This window comes from Nanorana parkeri, unplaced genomic scaffold (assembly GCF_000935625.1).
Source record: "Nanorana parkeri isolate BGI_ZX_2015 unplaced genomic scaffold, ASM93562v1 scaffold526, whole genome shotgun sequence".
In the NCBI taxonomy this organism is placed as follows: domain Eukaryota; kingdom Metazoa; phylum Chordata; class Amphibia; order Anura; family Dicroglossidae; genus Nanorana; species Nanorana parkeri.
Window position 1 is genome coordinate 1,068,311 of NW_017306794.1, and position 15,155 is coordinate 1,083,465.

Here is a 15,155-nt window from a genome sequence, read left to right on the forward strand (position 1 = left end):
TTTAACTGTCAAACTGTCATGTTTATTAGTATTATTTCTGACCCGAAGGAGAAGTCAACTCTCAAAAGCTTGTCTTTTATAGGGAGAGAGTGACCAAGTACTTCCCCTCATGTACTTGACGATACCAATTACCGATACATTTTCTTAAAAGGGACAGGTGACATTTAAAAAAAACAAAAAAAAACAAACAGACAATGATTTTAGGTCAATTCCTTTACGATAATGAAGAATGTTACTTAGACTGTTTTAGAACAATAAAAATGTTTTGCTTTCACACAGATTTGAAACTACAAATCCGATCATGCATCTGCCTCTGGGATCATTTAACCTTTTCATGTAAGCAGGGAGAATTGTAACTCTATTGATGCAGTGTACTGGAAGTGTGCACTATGGATCATTTAACCTAGTGCAGTAAGGGCTCCAATGATGCCCTGCTAACATGAATAGGTTACATCATGATCCATAGTATAACTACAGGTTATGTACTATAGATGATAATTTAACCTATTCATATTAGCAGGGCAGAACTGTAACTATTGCTGCAGTGTACTAGAAGTGTGTGCCGTATATATGTACTACATATACAGTGCACTGTAGCAATAGATTTACAGCCAGCCCTGTCCCAGCTTACCTCACTCACATTTCACTCTGATCCCTGGTGCCTCACGCAGTTGAGCAGGATAGCTACATTGCATCTCGGTGCTCAGCTTGTGGGAGGCACTCACAATTCTCCTCTGCTAACATGAATAGGTTAAATCATGATTCATAGTACATCTACAGGTTATGTACTATGGATCATGATTGAACCTATTCATGTTAGCAGGGCAGAATTGTAATTCTATTACTGCAGTGTACTGGAAGAGTGTACTAGGTTAAATTATCCATAGTACACACTTCCAGTACACTGCAGCAATTTCCCGCCCGCCTACGCCACGCCCACGTTGGTTAAACCGGTCGCGCCTACGCTGGTATACCCGCTCACTGCTGCACGCCGCTCACGCCCGCTGCTTGCGCCACACCCACGTCGGTTAAGCCAGCCGCGCCTACGCTGGTATACCTGCTCACGCGCCGCCGCTTATGCCATGCCCACGCTGAGGACATGCGTCTGATCCTCTCCTCCCGGTGAGCTTCCCGACTCGCCGACAACACCGTCATTCAAGGTAAGTTGAGATCGGCCGGGAGCTTTTAAATGTTTCCTGTGTGGTTTTTTTTTTAAAGCAGCACACTGCAGAACATTAGTAGCTATAGAGGCCTGTATTAGTAGCTTAAACAGCCTGTATAATGTATTATTGCTGGGATTTGGTGTTCCTTTATAGCTGCTAATGTTCTGCAGTGTGCCGGTGTATTATACATTGGTGTTCTGCATTGTATAATACAGCGACACACTGCAGAACACCAGCAGCTACAGAGGAACACCAAGTCCCAGCAATATTATATTAAACAGCCTGTATAATGTATTGTTGCTGGGATTTGTTGTTCCTCCATAGCTGCTGGTGTTCAGTAGTGTGTCGCTGTATTATACATTGGTATTCTGTAGAGCTGCAACAATTAGATTAAATCGATTAAAATCGACGATGGTAAACGTTGTCAGCGTTTTCCATCGTCGATTCGTCGGCTAAAATTAAAATTTCCGGGGGCGTGGCTAGACAATGGCGCCGTAAAGACGCATCTTCCTGGAGCTCTGCACCGGCCGGCACTCACCCACTCTTCAGCCGACGATACTCCCCATCCCTCGCATGTCCCGGCTTCAGGACACCCAGCCGCAGCTCCGGAGCTCTCGACAGTCCGCCCTGACCGGCTTCTTGGCCCCCGCATGGAGGCCATGGCTCCGCTCTCAGTATATTCCCTGAACGCCAGGGGCCTCAAAATCCCTGAAAAACGCTCTAGATTATTGTCTGACCTGGAGAGCTAGGGCACAGGTGGCCTTCATTCAAGAAACACATTTCAAACGAGAGGCGGCCCCCAGGCTGGCCAATCGTGACTACCCGGTGGCGTATCATGCAGTGTCCCCGCTCTCCAAGTCCAAGGGAGTGAGCATATTGCTATCCAGACTGGTGGACTGGACTTGGGTTGACCAGCTAGTAGACGAGATGGGTCGGTACCTGGTGGTGAAGGGACGCTTGGGCGGGATCTTGGCGACACTGGCCAATGTATATTTGCCCAACTTGGACCAGCTCCAGTTTCTAGACACCTTCCTCAACCGCCTGGCGGAGTTCCAAGAGGGGACGCTGATATTAGGAGGCGATTTCAATGTGGCCCTAGACCCTACCATAGATACCTCTAGGAGGTGTCTCCCACCTCTCCTTCCCTTTTCTCAGGAAGTTCAAACTGGCCCTCCAGCAGTTCCATCTCATGGACGTGTGGCGTACCCTGTTCCCTGAGGGACGGGATTACACCTACTATTCGACAGTACACCAATCCTACTCCAGGATAGATTATCTCATGCTTCGCCACGCGGACCTGTCTAAGGTTGTGTCGGCGTCTATTGGCTCACCCCTTCTATCTGACCACGCCCCAATTCAGTTGACTGTGGACCTTCTTGCCCCCACATCCCGATGTTCCTTCTGGATGCTCAACGAGTCTCGCTTGCAGGACCCCATCATCCGGGGAGAAGTGTCGTCCTCCCTGCCGGAATATTTCCAGGCTAATAGCGAGGTCGGCGTTCACCCCCTGAATGTATGGGAGGCACACAAATGTGTCATACGCGGAGTACTCATTAAAACACGGAGCACGGCGGAAGCGGGAGGGTATCGCCCACACAGAGGCCCTATTGGCTCGTCTCCGCAAACTGGAGGCGGCCCACAAGCGGTCTCTCGCAGTGTCGACCTACAAGGAGCTAGTACAGGTCCGTACGGATTCGAATGCCCGCCTGTTCATGAAGGTTTGGCAGCGTGCCCAGTGCGGCCGCAGGGCTTTCTATGAACACGCAAATAAACCCAGCAAATATCTAGCAGCCGCTTTACGGGGCCCGAAACATAAAACTATCTCCCACCTAACCTCCAGACAGGGTTCCCGGCTCACGCTCTCTACGGACATGGCGGAGGAGTTTGACTTCTACCGCCGGCTATACAACCTACAGCCAGATCCCCCGATTCGGGAGGCGGTAGACTTATACCTTCAACAGTCGGGCCTTGCTGCCATGTCGGTGGAGGAGAGGGAGGGGCTGGAGCTTCCCATCTCCCCGGAGGAACTACAAGGTGCGTAAAGTCGGGTAAAGCCCCGGGGTCGGATGGTTTCACGATTCCGTACTATCGTGGGTTTCAGGACCTGTTATCGCCCCACTTCTTGACAGCTTATAATTCTATACTCCTCAACCACCCTGTTCCGTTAGACTCCTTGAGGGCGCATATCGTGGTGATCCCTAAGGAAGGGAAAGACCCCGCACAATGTGGGAGCTACCGTCCAATAGCCCTACTTAACGCTGACATCAAACAGGCTCTCGCCTGTCGTCCAGAACTTAGTGCAAGACGACCAAGTGGTGTTTGTTTTAACTAGGGAGGCCAGGGGTAGCACAGCTAGGGCCCTCAATATCATACATGGAGCGCGATCTACCTCCTCCCTGCTGATGATCCACAGATGCCGAAAAGGCGTTCGACAGGGTGGATTGGGCGTTTTTAAGATCCACCCTTCAACATATCGGACTTGGCCCAAATATGTTGAAATGGCTACTTGCCCTCTACTCTCGTCCCACAGCGGCGATACGGGTCAATGAGACCAGATCTCCGTATTTCCCTCTCATGAACGGAACGCGACAGGGCTGCCTCTTGTCCCCATTGATGTACATCCTGGCGTTAGAACAGTTTCTCTGTCATGTTAGACTTAATGGTCAAATAGCCGGACACCAGCTCCACTCGGTGGATCATAAGGTCGCAGCGTACGCTGACAACCTCCTGTTCTTCATCTCCCAGCCGCGCTCTTCCCTCCCGGAACTTATGCGGGAATATGGAGCTCTCTCGAATTTGGCCATTAACTGGTCTAAGTCGGCAGCTTTAAACATCACTCTACCTCCGGCGGAACTGGGCTTTATTCAGGCCCAGTTTCCATTCCGATGGGAGGAACGTTCTTTGCCCTACCTGTGCACTTTTCTCACCCCTGATCTGAAATCATTATATGACGCCAACTATACTGCACTCCTGCTCCAGATTAAACAAGACCTGATGAAATGGCAGGCTCTCACGGTCACTTGGTTTGGTCGCTGTACCGCGCTCAAAATGACCATACTCCCCAGGATTCTGTACATAATGCAAGCGCTGCCTATTTGTCTCCCGCCAGCATTCTTTGCCCGCCTTCGCAGGCTGTTCCTGACATACATTTGGGCGAATGGGGCACCCAGAATAAGTAGACGTCTCCTAATTATGCCAAAAGCCTCAGGTGGGATTGGACTGCCTGACGTGGCCCTCTATTATCGAGCTGTGCACCTCAATAGAGTAATCGATTGGTGTTGCCACTCAGCCCACAAAACAGTGGGTGCGCATGGAGGTGCAGGCTTCTCCGGTGCCGCTGACGGGACTCCCGTGGCTGTCTAGCGCTATACCGGCAGTGTGCTCTCAACACCCCACAATTGGGGCCACGCTCGGGATCGTTCGATCCCTCTTCAGGTCATCCCGACTCTCCCTGTTCCCTTCCCCGCTCACCCCAGTGATCGGGGATCGGAATTTTCCGGTGGGCCTGGAAAATAGACACTTATGTAGCCTGGTGGGCCTCAACAAGTTTCGCGTCCGGGACTTCCGGACGGGGGGTTCCTGGATGCCGGTGCCTGAGCTCCAGGCATTGCTAGACCCTCCTCTGGACGTCTGGACCTCCTTCCAGCTCAGGCACTTTCTCCTGGCTATTCCTGCCTCCCTTCGACTGGACAGGCCCCTGACTACATTTGAAGACATCTGCAGACAAGGGGAGCCAGTGCGTCACGCTCTGTCTCTACTCTATAAATTACTAGTCGCCCCCCCAGAAGAGTATTCCCCTCAGTACCTACAGGAGGTGGGAGACGGAGCTGGGCGTCACATTCTCCCCCGAACAGAAAGACACTATGGTACATTTCGCCACTAGGTGCTCCATCGCCAACAAATTCCAGGAGCAGGGATACAAGGTTCTGTCCCGTTGGTACAGGGTTCCACACGTTCTCCACAAAATGAACCCAGCCATTCCGGATGTCTGCTGGAGGTGCGGCGCGACTGGAGGTACTATGCTCCATATTTTCTGGAGCTGCCCCCTGCTGAAGAGATTCTGGGAGGAGGTGGGAGACATCATCAATACACTGGTGTCGCCGAGTTTGGAGCTGAACCCGGCGGTGTTTCTCTTGCACAGGACCAAACTAACACGTCGCCAATACAAAGCTTCCCTGTCGGTGCATCTACTAAATGCAGCGAAAGCCTGCGTCCCAACGCTTTGGAGATCGAATATGGCCCCATCACTGCGTCTCTGGCTTACAAAGGTCAATGAGATCTATCTTATGGAGGATCTCACATCCACAGTCCATAACTCGGAAGAGAAGTTCCGGACCACTTGGAGAGCGTGGACACACTACATCGCTACTGGCCCCTACCTGCAGATCATGAGCCCGGAGGGCTAAATCTCGGGATACCCTAGGGGTCGGCAGACCTGTGCCCTGGACTTCTGCTAGTGCTACAGACATGTTCGAGGAAACTGACAGCTGACGGTTGCTAGGAGTCAGGACCAGTAATTGGCAGGCCCCTCTCACCCTCGTTCCTCTCCCCTCTCAATGTCCTCCCTGCCCCAACCTGATCACAGCTTTTCAACCTCCTCTCCTCTTTTTCCTTCCTGCTTTGCCCCTCGGGGCTCTCGCCATATTCACCTTACACTCAGATTGCATATGTTTATATAGTTGAAATGTTACGGTGCTAGGGGCTCCGTGCCCACCTTGGGTCCAGCGGTCCGGTTACCATGCCCCATGGGAGGGTGCAGCCCAAAGCACTATCACTCTATGCGATAAGGTGAACTAGAAATGCTTCCTAAATATGGTGTGTACGGTTTTTGACCAGTGACGGATATGACGGTTTTTTCACCAGGACCGATTTATATTGGTGTGTCGCGGAGTCCCAGTAATACTTGACTCGTTTGAGAATTCACTAACTCTATTGTCATGTATGCTCAATCAATACCAACGTGAATCAGTTGACTGCCTGCGTGCAGTCCTTGTTCTTTTGTGATATTTTATCCAATTAAATCGAACTTAATAATCGGCTAACTCTCTCGTCTTGTGTTTTCCACCCCCTGTTTATACTACATTCCTCCCTCTCCTCTCCCGTAAACATGGTAGCATCAGCAACATCCCATGACTGTACCCCTCACACTTAGGCCGGGGCCGTGAGAGGGTACCCTCCCCTCAACTGCGTTCCATTGACGCCAACGGGGCTCTCTCATGCTTCAATGTACCCTGTATGCTACCTTCTTGCTGATGTTTTGATGTATGTATCCCATATACGCCCGGACCTGCGAGTCCCCACAGGCACAGTTTCCGTTTTTATAGCTGCAGCCCTAGACTTTGGAATACCCAAACATTGTTTTGCTTTGTCTTGAGAGCTGTCGGAACATGAGATTACAGCTGTTAAAGAATATCAAAAGAAGATGATGTCTTCTAAAATAGGTTGTAGTCAATTTAGAAATTGACATGACTTTGTAGTTTGGTCGAACCATATTGAGAGTGTAGAACATCATTACGTCAATGTGTAGTGATAATAGACCTTCAAAAGCATATGACCTTATAAGTTGGCCAATAGTTAAAAGTCTGTAACGAGCCCCTGGTCGCTCGGTTCCACTTCTGCTGCCACTCCTCAGATTTCAGACCGCAGCGTCTGATATTTCGGTCGTCCGGGATTCGAACTACAGCTATGTGCCTTCAAATCCAGTTGTGATAGCTCAGAACAAAAACACCAGGCAGGCTGTATGCAAGTTCTAACAGGAATCTCCTTTAACACACACACGTTTGAACGCCCCGCCCAACCGACCACCTTCCTATTGGTCAATTGTAAAGTATCCTCTAGTCCTCACTTAGGTCCTCTTGGCCATGCAAATGAGGACTTGAAACAGGGTAAGCAGGGATTGGTCCGATAGCTTGAATGGGAGGGCTGATATGTGTAATGACACAGACGTCCCAGGAGATGATTAGATTACATAAGCAACAAACAGTCAAACACAGTGATTCCAACATAAGACAGGGCGGAGGATCCACCACTGTAATAGAATCAAGGAAAAAAATACTTCAGTATTCCAAGGACCATGACAATACTCCCCCCTGGGAAACAGTCCAACAGCCACAATGGGACCCCGAACGGGTCAACTCGAGGATGTTGGAAAAGTAGTCTTAAAGTTCCTGGTCCGTTTGCCAGGATAATCCATTGTCATTAACATTAAGTTTCCAGAGCCGGTATTGAATTGGGAAATTGGATGGCTGTAGGGCCAGGCTCCCCCTCAACAGCCGTCCATGGGGCCCGGACACCCTGTTCAACCCACAAGGGGGGGAGGGGGGGGTTCTCTATAGTCCTAGGTCCATAGTCGCTAGGAAGGAGGCTAGCCCTCAGGCTCCTCCAGCAGCCCCAGTGACGGTGCAGTCCGTCACAGTCATAATATGAATATAAGGAGAGTGAAACCTCAGACGCATTACATGACATGACACGAAAAGACAGAACACGCAGAGTGCTTCCACACGGAGAGAAACACACCCACAAAGACGACTTTGCTATTACACCTGTTTGAAGACCATTTTCGCCTTGAATCCTCACATTTAAGACGCTTCACAAGCCTGACAAACTTCTAAGACACAACGTGATTTTCAGAGTTCACTAACTCTGCATTAAATTTGAACTATATTTTAGAATTATTTGTTTATTCATTTTTGCTCTATCATTGTATGGTATTGACTTCAAGCTATATAATTAAAGTCACAAGTTTTGAATTCAACAACTAAACGTTTTTTAAGTGTCATTCAAGAAATATTAATACAACAGTCACTCATGGTTTTACTCCGGTCCCTGATGCCTCATGTAGTCGGCGCTGGACAGGAGAGCAGCGGCGCGTCACTGCTAGTGCGGTGGCAGGCGCTCCAGGTGGGGTTCTAATTTAGCTGGCCAGCAGACCCAACTCACACGGTACCTCTGGGAAGTATGAAGCTACCAAAAATCTCTCAGGTATCGGCGCTATGTATCAGGGCATTTTCACAAGAACAAGCACTTATGAAAATGCCCTGTATCGGTCCCGATACTAGTATCGGTACATCCCTACTTATAATGTATATGTTTTAATAACATGATCGATTTGTTAATCAAATTATAAAAGAATACATTTTAAAATGTTGCAGTATGCGATTAGAATGTCAGACATGCATTTATTTGCATTCCTTTCATCCATTTTGACACCTTAAAAGCCCCATTCTGTGTTCTTTCTTTAATAGATTTATAAAATTAGGGGTGCGGTGTCCCTTTCTTTTGGTGATTCATAATATATTGTATTTAACTTGGGATATAGTGAACATGGGATTTCCATAGTTGGGATGTAGGTGGGTTAGGGGAGATCCACATTTGTGCATTTGAACAAAGTATGGTGGCAGATAGAGTTCCTCATCTAACATGCCTAAAATACACATTTTCTAGTAAAAACTTTGTAAAAGGTAAACAGATGACTAAGTAGCACCTTGAGGATCTGAGAAACTGAAGTATTATGCCAGTAGGCTCAGGAAGCACACACCTTTCTCATGGAATGGACCACAACTGGGAATGATGGTTCCCGATAGCCAAAAGAATTGGCCTGAACGATTGACTGTTGCATCCACCCAGAAATGGTAGCAGAAGATGGCTTATGACATCTGCAAGGTCCAATAGTGACCGCAAACATGATCAGTCTTCCAAAAAGGAGATGTAATACCAAAGTAAACTTTAAAGTGGACGCTCACTGTAGAATTACTCCATGAACTTTAAACAAAGAACACATGTACTTTGTTAAATGCATAGCACAATGTGCTCCAGTTCAGCACTCAGCATTGGAAAACTGCTGGCTGACTAGCTTTAGAGGGGTAAAAGGAGTAGATCAAGTTAAAAGGAGAACTATGGGGTCAGTGTTTTTCCCCATAGTTCTCCTTAGGGTAACGGGAGGACACAAACTAGCGTCCTCCCGTTACCCTAAGCTCAGTATACCGTGAGCTACAGCTCGCAGTATACCGAGACGCCGCAGCCGGAGCGGATCCCGACTTAGCCCTCGTTCACACCTGAACGTTTTGTAGCGCGTTCTACGCTCGACGAACGCTATACAAAACGCGCAAAAATATAAATCCCATTGTATTCAATGGTCTCGTTCCCACCTTGGCGTATTTCCGCCCGTCCCTAACGTGCTACAAAACGGCACACGCCTGAAAAGGTACATGTACTACTTTGGGCCGTTTTGTTGCGTGTTTCCATTGGGATACAGCCAAGTAGCCTTCGGAAATGCGCGTTTGTCACGCGACTTTTTTACAGCGAATCGCTGTAAAAAACGCACGACAGACGCTCATATGCAATACGCCTAGGTGTGAACGAGACCTTAGACAACGGGATCCGCTCAACTGCGTCAGTGACAGCTGGCTCTGCCTATCTAGAGGCAGAGCCAGCTGTACCCGCCCCCTCCCCGGTCCGTTCCGACTGATCCCAGAGTCACCAAATCATCCCTGGTCCTGTTGACAAATCTGTCCAGTTTGTGGTTGAACCTTGGAAGCAGGAGGTCCACATCCAGAAGCCCCCCCAGCTGTGAGAGCTCAAAACACCTCCATGTGAAGAAAGCACACATCAGAATCCAAAAACAGTGATGATGGTGGTGCACGGTCTGCCAATTTTCCTTGACTGACCAACTAAATCCTAGTTAGATGACATTGTAGCAGAGAGGCCATCTTTCTATGCAAGTCCTTCTGAATGCCTACAATATTTTTTTTCTACATGAAGGGGGAGCAAAAAAAAAAAAAAACACCAAAAATCCAACCAGGTGAGCCCATGCACCACTGCTTGAAAGACTTGCACCCAAAGCTGGCATACACTGATGCAATCACATCAACTGTATAAAGTTTAGCAAATGCATGCATAGACAACCAGGTGGTCTGTAATGGTAGATTAATATCTAATCTTCATATCATACAAGTCCCATCAATTGAATATTTTTTATTCGTTTTCAATGTGTGCGCGCGCACCCACATTTTTAACCCCTTCATGACCAGCAATGTACAGTGTACGTCACTGGCATCTAGCATGTTTAAAACAGACTACCATCGGCTTTTGCCCCCCGGGACACTGTTTAAACTTGTAAAGACGCGCGTCGGCTCAACTGCCGCTAGATCACTTCTACAGGACGGTGAACGAGTCCCCCCCGCCCGACAGCCCCACCGTGTCTCCCGGGCTCCGTTGCCCCTCGGTGCCCAGGACCGACTTCTTTGGTGTCGGGGGAAGAGATGGATGAACCTCCATTCATCGATCCCCTCCCTGTACTATGGGACCCGAAGTGACGTGTATTGAATCACTTCCGGTTCCATACCTGTCAACGCTGGGCACCTGAAGCCCAGCTCTAAGCTATTGAAGTGCTATTCCGTGCGAGTCTTCTTGCACATTCCCCTGAGCTCCCGTAGTCCCTGCGTGACTCGTTACCCCGTGTGCGCGCGCTCGCTGTATCGGAGCTCCAGTGCTATGCACTATGCCTTGTGCACTTCATCCCCAGCTAGCACGTTTCCTCTGTGCATCTCCCAGTTTTGACTTAGTCACATCTTCCTCATGCTCCCTGCGAGACCCTGTATATTCAGTTAGTGGATGGTGATCAGTAAATTCTTGCACCTGCATTTACCTGCGAGTCTGTCTTCCTCCTGTGTGGCTGCATATCCTATGCAGCCTCCTTCCTCCATAACCTTCGGATAGCTGTATTGTGCTGTTTCGCTGGTGGTCCCTTGTGTATGTTCTCTCTATATTGTTCCTAATCTTCACTCTGTGCTTCTCTGTACTCTTACTTCAGCCTGTCTACAGGCTTCTCCCCTGTGACCAGTGCCCCGGTGCTGCAACTAGCCTTTTGAGTCTGTCTGGGTGCGCTAGAGGGCTGCAACCTGGAAGCACAATCATCCTCACCACTGGGGGCTCTGTGGAAGACCCGGCCCTTCTTAGGCACTGCACCTCTAGTGTGTCCAACATTTTTTTTACACTTATCTTTATTGCGATCACATAGAGGGCTCTCTGTATGATAGCACAGATACAGTGCCAGGTCCTCTTTTATGGAGACATCAGGGGTCTATTAGACCCGTCTCCTAGGTAACCCAAAGAAACCGAAGAAGCAGACTAGCTTTACCAGCTTCTTCAGCTACAGCAGCCAGAAAACATGAGTTGATTACCTGATAACTCTGTTTCCAGGAATCTTAAACTGTCACCGCTCCGCCTACCGACCGGTAAGTGCCCGATATACTCCTAGGCATCTGGGACCCTGGGCTCCTCAGCCTCCCCGTACCTCCATGCTGCCCCTGTTGTTGCCAGACTGATGTCCACAACAGGGGCACCGCACACTCCAGGTCATCGCACCTTGCCACTGCTGTACACCCGGGGGGCCACCATCTGGCGCCTACTCACGTGCAGGAGGATGGTTGCCTTCCCTGAGTGACGGAAGGGAACCTTGGCCAAGAATCGGGTGGGGGGTCCGATAGGGAATCCCTGTATGCACTGCAGCAGGTAACCCTGGAGTAGGTACCAATGCATAGTAGGGTAAGGCTCAGCCCTAAGGCAAACAAACATGAGCCCTTTTAAAATAACAAACATTACGATGTCCCTGTGTAGCCGACGGAAACACAAAAAAATAACTGACTTGGGATGGAAGGAGGAGTCTATTTATTTAATGTGGTTGATGTGTTTCCTGTTGCAGGTAGGCGGAGCCTATATCTCGATGGCTGTCCTGGAAGATGACTGGGGAAAAATGACACACTGAAACCAAAGTGATGTAATGCACATTACTTCCGCATTCAGTGTTCGAAGGGTAGATCAGGCTGATCTCCCTCCACCCAAGCAACAGATCCCAGGATAGCCGGCAGGGGCGCACACACTCCCCCGCACCATACAAGCGATCAGGCACTCTATAGCTGCCCGAACGCTTGTATGTAAAAGCCGTCGCCAGCTGAGGGGCGAGCAGGAAAATACGTTTAGAAATGCCCACTCACCATCAGGAGCGAGCCTCCCAGCTGTTTAATTACAATTTTTCATTCGTCAAAAGTTTCATTAATTGAACACATATTGGGACTAATTTTTCGTGTATTGGTTTAATATTTTTACATCTTACTTTAGGATTTGTAATATTAGGTATGAATTTGGGTATTTTTGAATATTTTATACTAACGCTACTTGTAAGTTATTTTTCTTACAGGTGAAATTTAAATAAGAATATTTTTACTATCTTTTAAAATGCCTCACCAGACTAACAAGCATTCACAACCTATCTGGGTGCTTAAAAACCCAAGGGGGGGGGGGGGGTGGAGAAAAAAAAAAAAAAAAATCGGTGGTACAGAATACTAAGAATACAAGGCATTCTGTGGTTGAATGAGATCTGATGCCACATCCCCTCCTCCTTCAGTAACAGAATGCCTTGTATTCATTTAAAAAATACAAAACATTTTGTGAAAATCGGCAATGGTGAGGAGGGGCAGGTGATGCAAGCGCAACTCTACTGCTCCTGGTTTAATCCAGGGGGGAGAAGATCAGTGGATGATGGCTGGTCTCTCCTGATACCCATCAACACCTGCGACGCCGTGCGCAAGGTAGGGGGTGTCTGGCAGGGTGGTTTCCAGCCCCTTGAAGTGATCTGGTGGCAGAATCACTACGAGTATAAAAAAAGACAGTCAGCTTTACACAGGTAAACAGACTCCCAGCAGTTATAACCATAGGGAGTTTGTTTACAGGGACCTGCTATCAGCAACATATGACATAAGCCGCTGGCAGCACAAGTGATAAATGATACAGGTTTAACCCTTATATTCCCCCTAAAGGGGTTCTAATCATAGGCACCAAATTTGAAACAGTATTCTAACTGCATACATTTTGAAAAAAGGTGATAATAAAAAAAAAAAAAAAAATTCAATAGGATTTCTGACATGCTTGCAAAATTTGTTTCTTGGAGCACAGTACATGACAAGCAATATGCAGCTATCTCCAGGTGTTTGTGCACTGGCAAGAGCTGTGATGAAACTTGTATAACCCCTCCCACTCTAGTAAAATCAAGGGGGTTTTTTAGCAAGCAATAGAGGACATAGAGGGGAGGGTGCCGTGTCTTCTAGTGTACTCCAAGAAACTATTTTTACTGGCAAGTCAAAAATCATATTTTCCTGATCCTACAGTACAGGAACAGGCAATTCAGAGTAGAGCTGCAGCTAACGATTATTTTCAAAATTGGTTAGCCGATTAATCGGATAAAAAATAACATACATTTTAAAAAATGGCTCCAGTAATGGACTACTAGTTTGTATTGAGATTGCAGTCCATCACAGGAGCAAGCTTGGAGCGGTGGGAGTAAATAAGAAAAAAAAAGAAAGTGTGGTGTGCAATATAGTGTAAAATGATATAGCAATGAATGCAGCATGGCACCGGCTATTGAGGACTACAAATCCCAGCAATTGTACATTATACAGCACAATACAGAATACCACCAGCTATAGAGGAATACAACAAATCCCAGCAATAATATATTATACAGCGCAATGCAGAATACCACCAGCTATATAGGAATACAACAAATGCCAGCAATACAATATAGCTGGCGGTATTCTGCATTGCGCTGTAGAATATACTATTGCTGGGTTTTGTAGTCCTCTATAGCTGGTGGTATTCTGCATAATGTATTATTGCTGGGATTTGTAGTCCTTTATACAGCGCAATGCAGAATAACACCAGCTAGAGGGAAACAACAACAAATCTCAGCAATAGTACAGTATATATGTAGTGTATAATGTACTATTGCTGGGATTTGTATCCTCTGTATAATATAGAGCACAATGTACCATCAGCTATAGAGGAATACAAATCCCAGCAACACATTATAGAGCACCATGTGGGGGGGTTGTGCAGGCTTACGTGAGCAGTCTTCCAGCAACTTGCTTCTGAGATCGGGCCTATCGGCGATTGTCATCCCCCCACACCTGCTCCTCCTTACTTCTTCTCCCCGCGCCCCTGTGCCAATCGTGGATGTGGGAGGGCGGTGAGCGTGATGCGGGGAGGAGGTGCGGCGTGTGGAGCGTGGATGTGGGCGGGTCTGGCAGCGGCGAGCGTGAGGTGGGGGAGGAGGTGCGGCGCGTGATAGTTGTTGCAGCCCTAGTCACTTTAAGAGCAAAAATCACACGTGGACTTGATGGACCTGTGTCTTTAGTCAACCTCAAATACTATGTAACTATAAAGGTTATTAACTACCACACATCTCCCTCAGTAGAGAGAAGATGCCCATCACCTACAGACATTAGCAAAAAACTGATGATCTACTGGAGGGGGTGGGGTATTATGACAACCCTCACAGCTCTGGCCAGTGTCCAAACACCTGGTGATACCAGCATATTACCCAGTCGTCTCTGGATTGCCTGTGTCCTGTACTGTATGATAAAGATATATAAAATTACACTGCATATGCAGAGTTTTTTTTCTCCTTACCTTGTAAGGCTACAGGAATTGCCTCAGTTTGTATTTTTGTTGGCAGCTTCCATCCCAGTTGTTCACATGTTTCACATAACACATCTGTGACACCCTACAAAAATATAAAATAAGCTAGGTGTAAGGTATGCATTATCTGTCATTGCCAGTCACAACAGAGTTTAAAAGGGAGTGAAAAAGGGAATTCTGTCCTCACCATAAAATGCTTTTCTTTATTAAAATCAATCGGGCACACAGTAGACCACTGGGCACTGAAAATCAAGACGCACCCTAAGGCCCCATTCCCACTAAGCGACACTTACCTCGAGTGGATTTCTGCACGGCGGGATAGCGCAACTGTTGGGGCGACGATCGAGCGACCTTCACTGTCGGGCTGCATTCAAAAATAGCAAAATTGCGCGACATCCGCAAGGGGGAAAAGGGTCCTGCATTTCAATGGATCCCAAATGCACCTCCCGTCTGCAGTGTGATCGCCCGCACTGTACGTGCGGTACTGCAAAGCCCTGTGTTGCGTTGCAGTGCCATTTA

General features: G+C 48.0%; 1 protein-coding gene across 1 annotated transcript in view; it reads right to left on the bottom strand.

Annotated features, from left to right (window-relative positions):
* The window catches only part of DDX47 (DEAD-box helicase 47), a gene marked incomplete at its 5' end in the record, with an annotated part of 247,895 nt that extends 233,174 nt beyond the window's left edge, over positions 1 to 14,721 (bottom strand). The window contains one exon of the mRNA XM_018561473.1: positions 14,628 to 14,721. Coding sequence (XP_018416975.1) covers positions 14,628 to 14,721 — 94 coding nt within the window. The remainder of the gene's footprint in view (positions 1 to 14,627) is intronic.
* Positions 14,722 to 15,155: the final 434 nt, after the last annotated feature.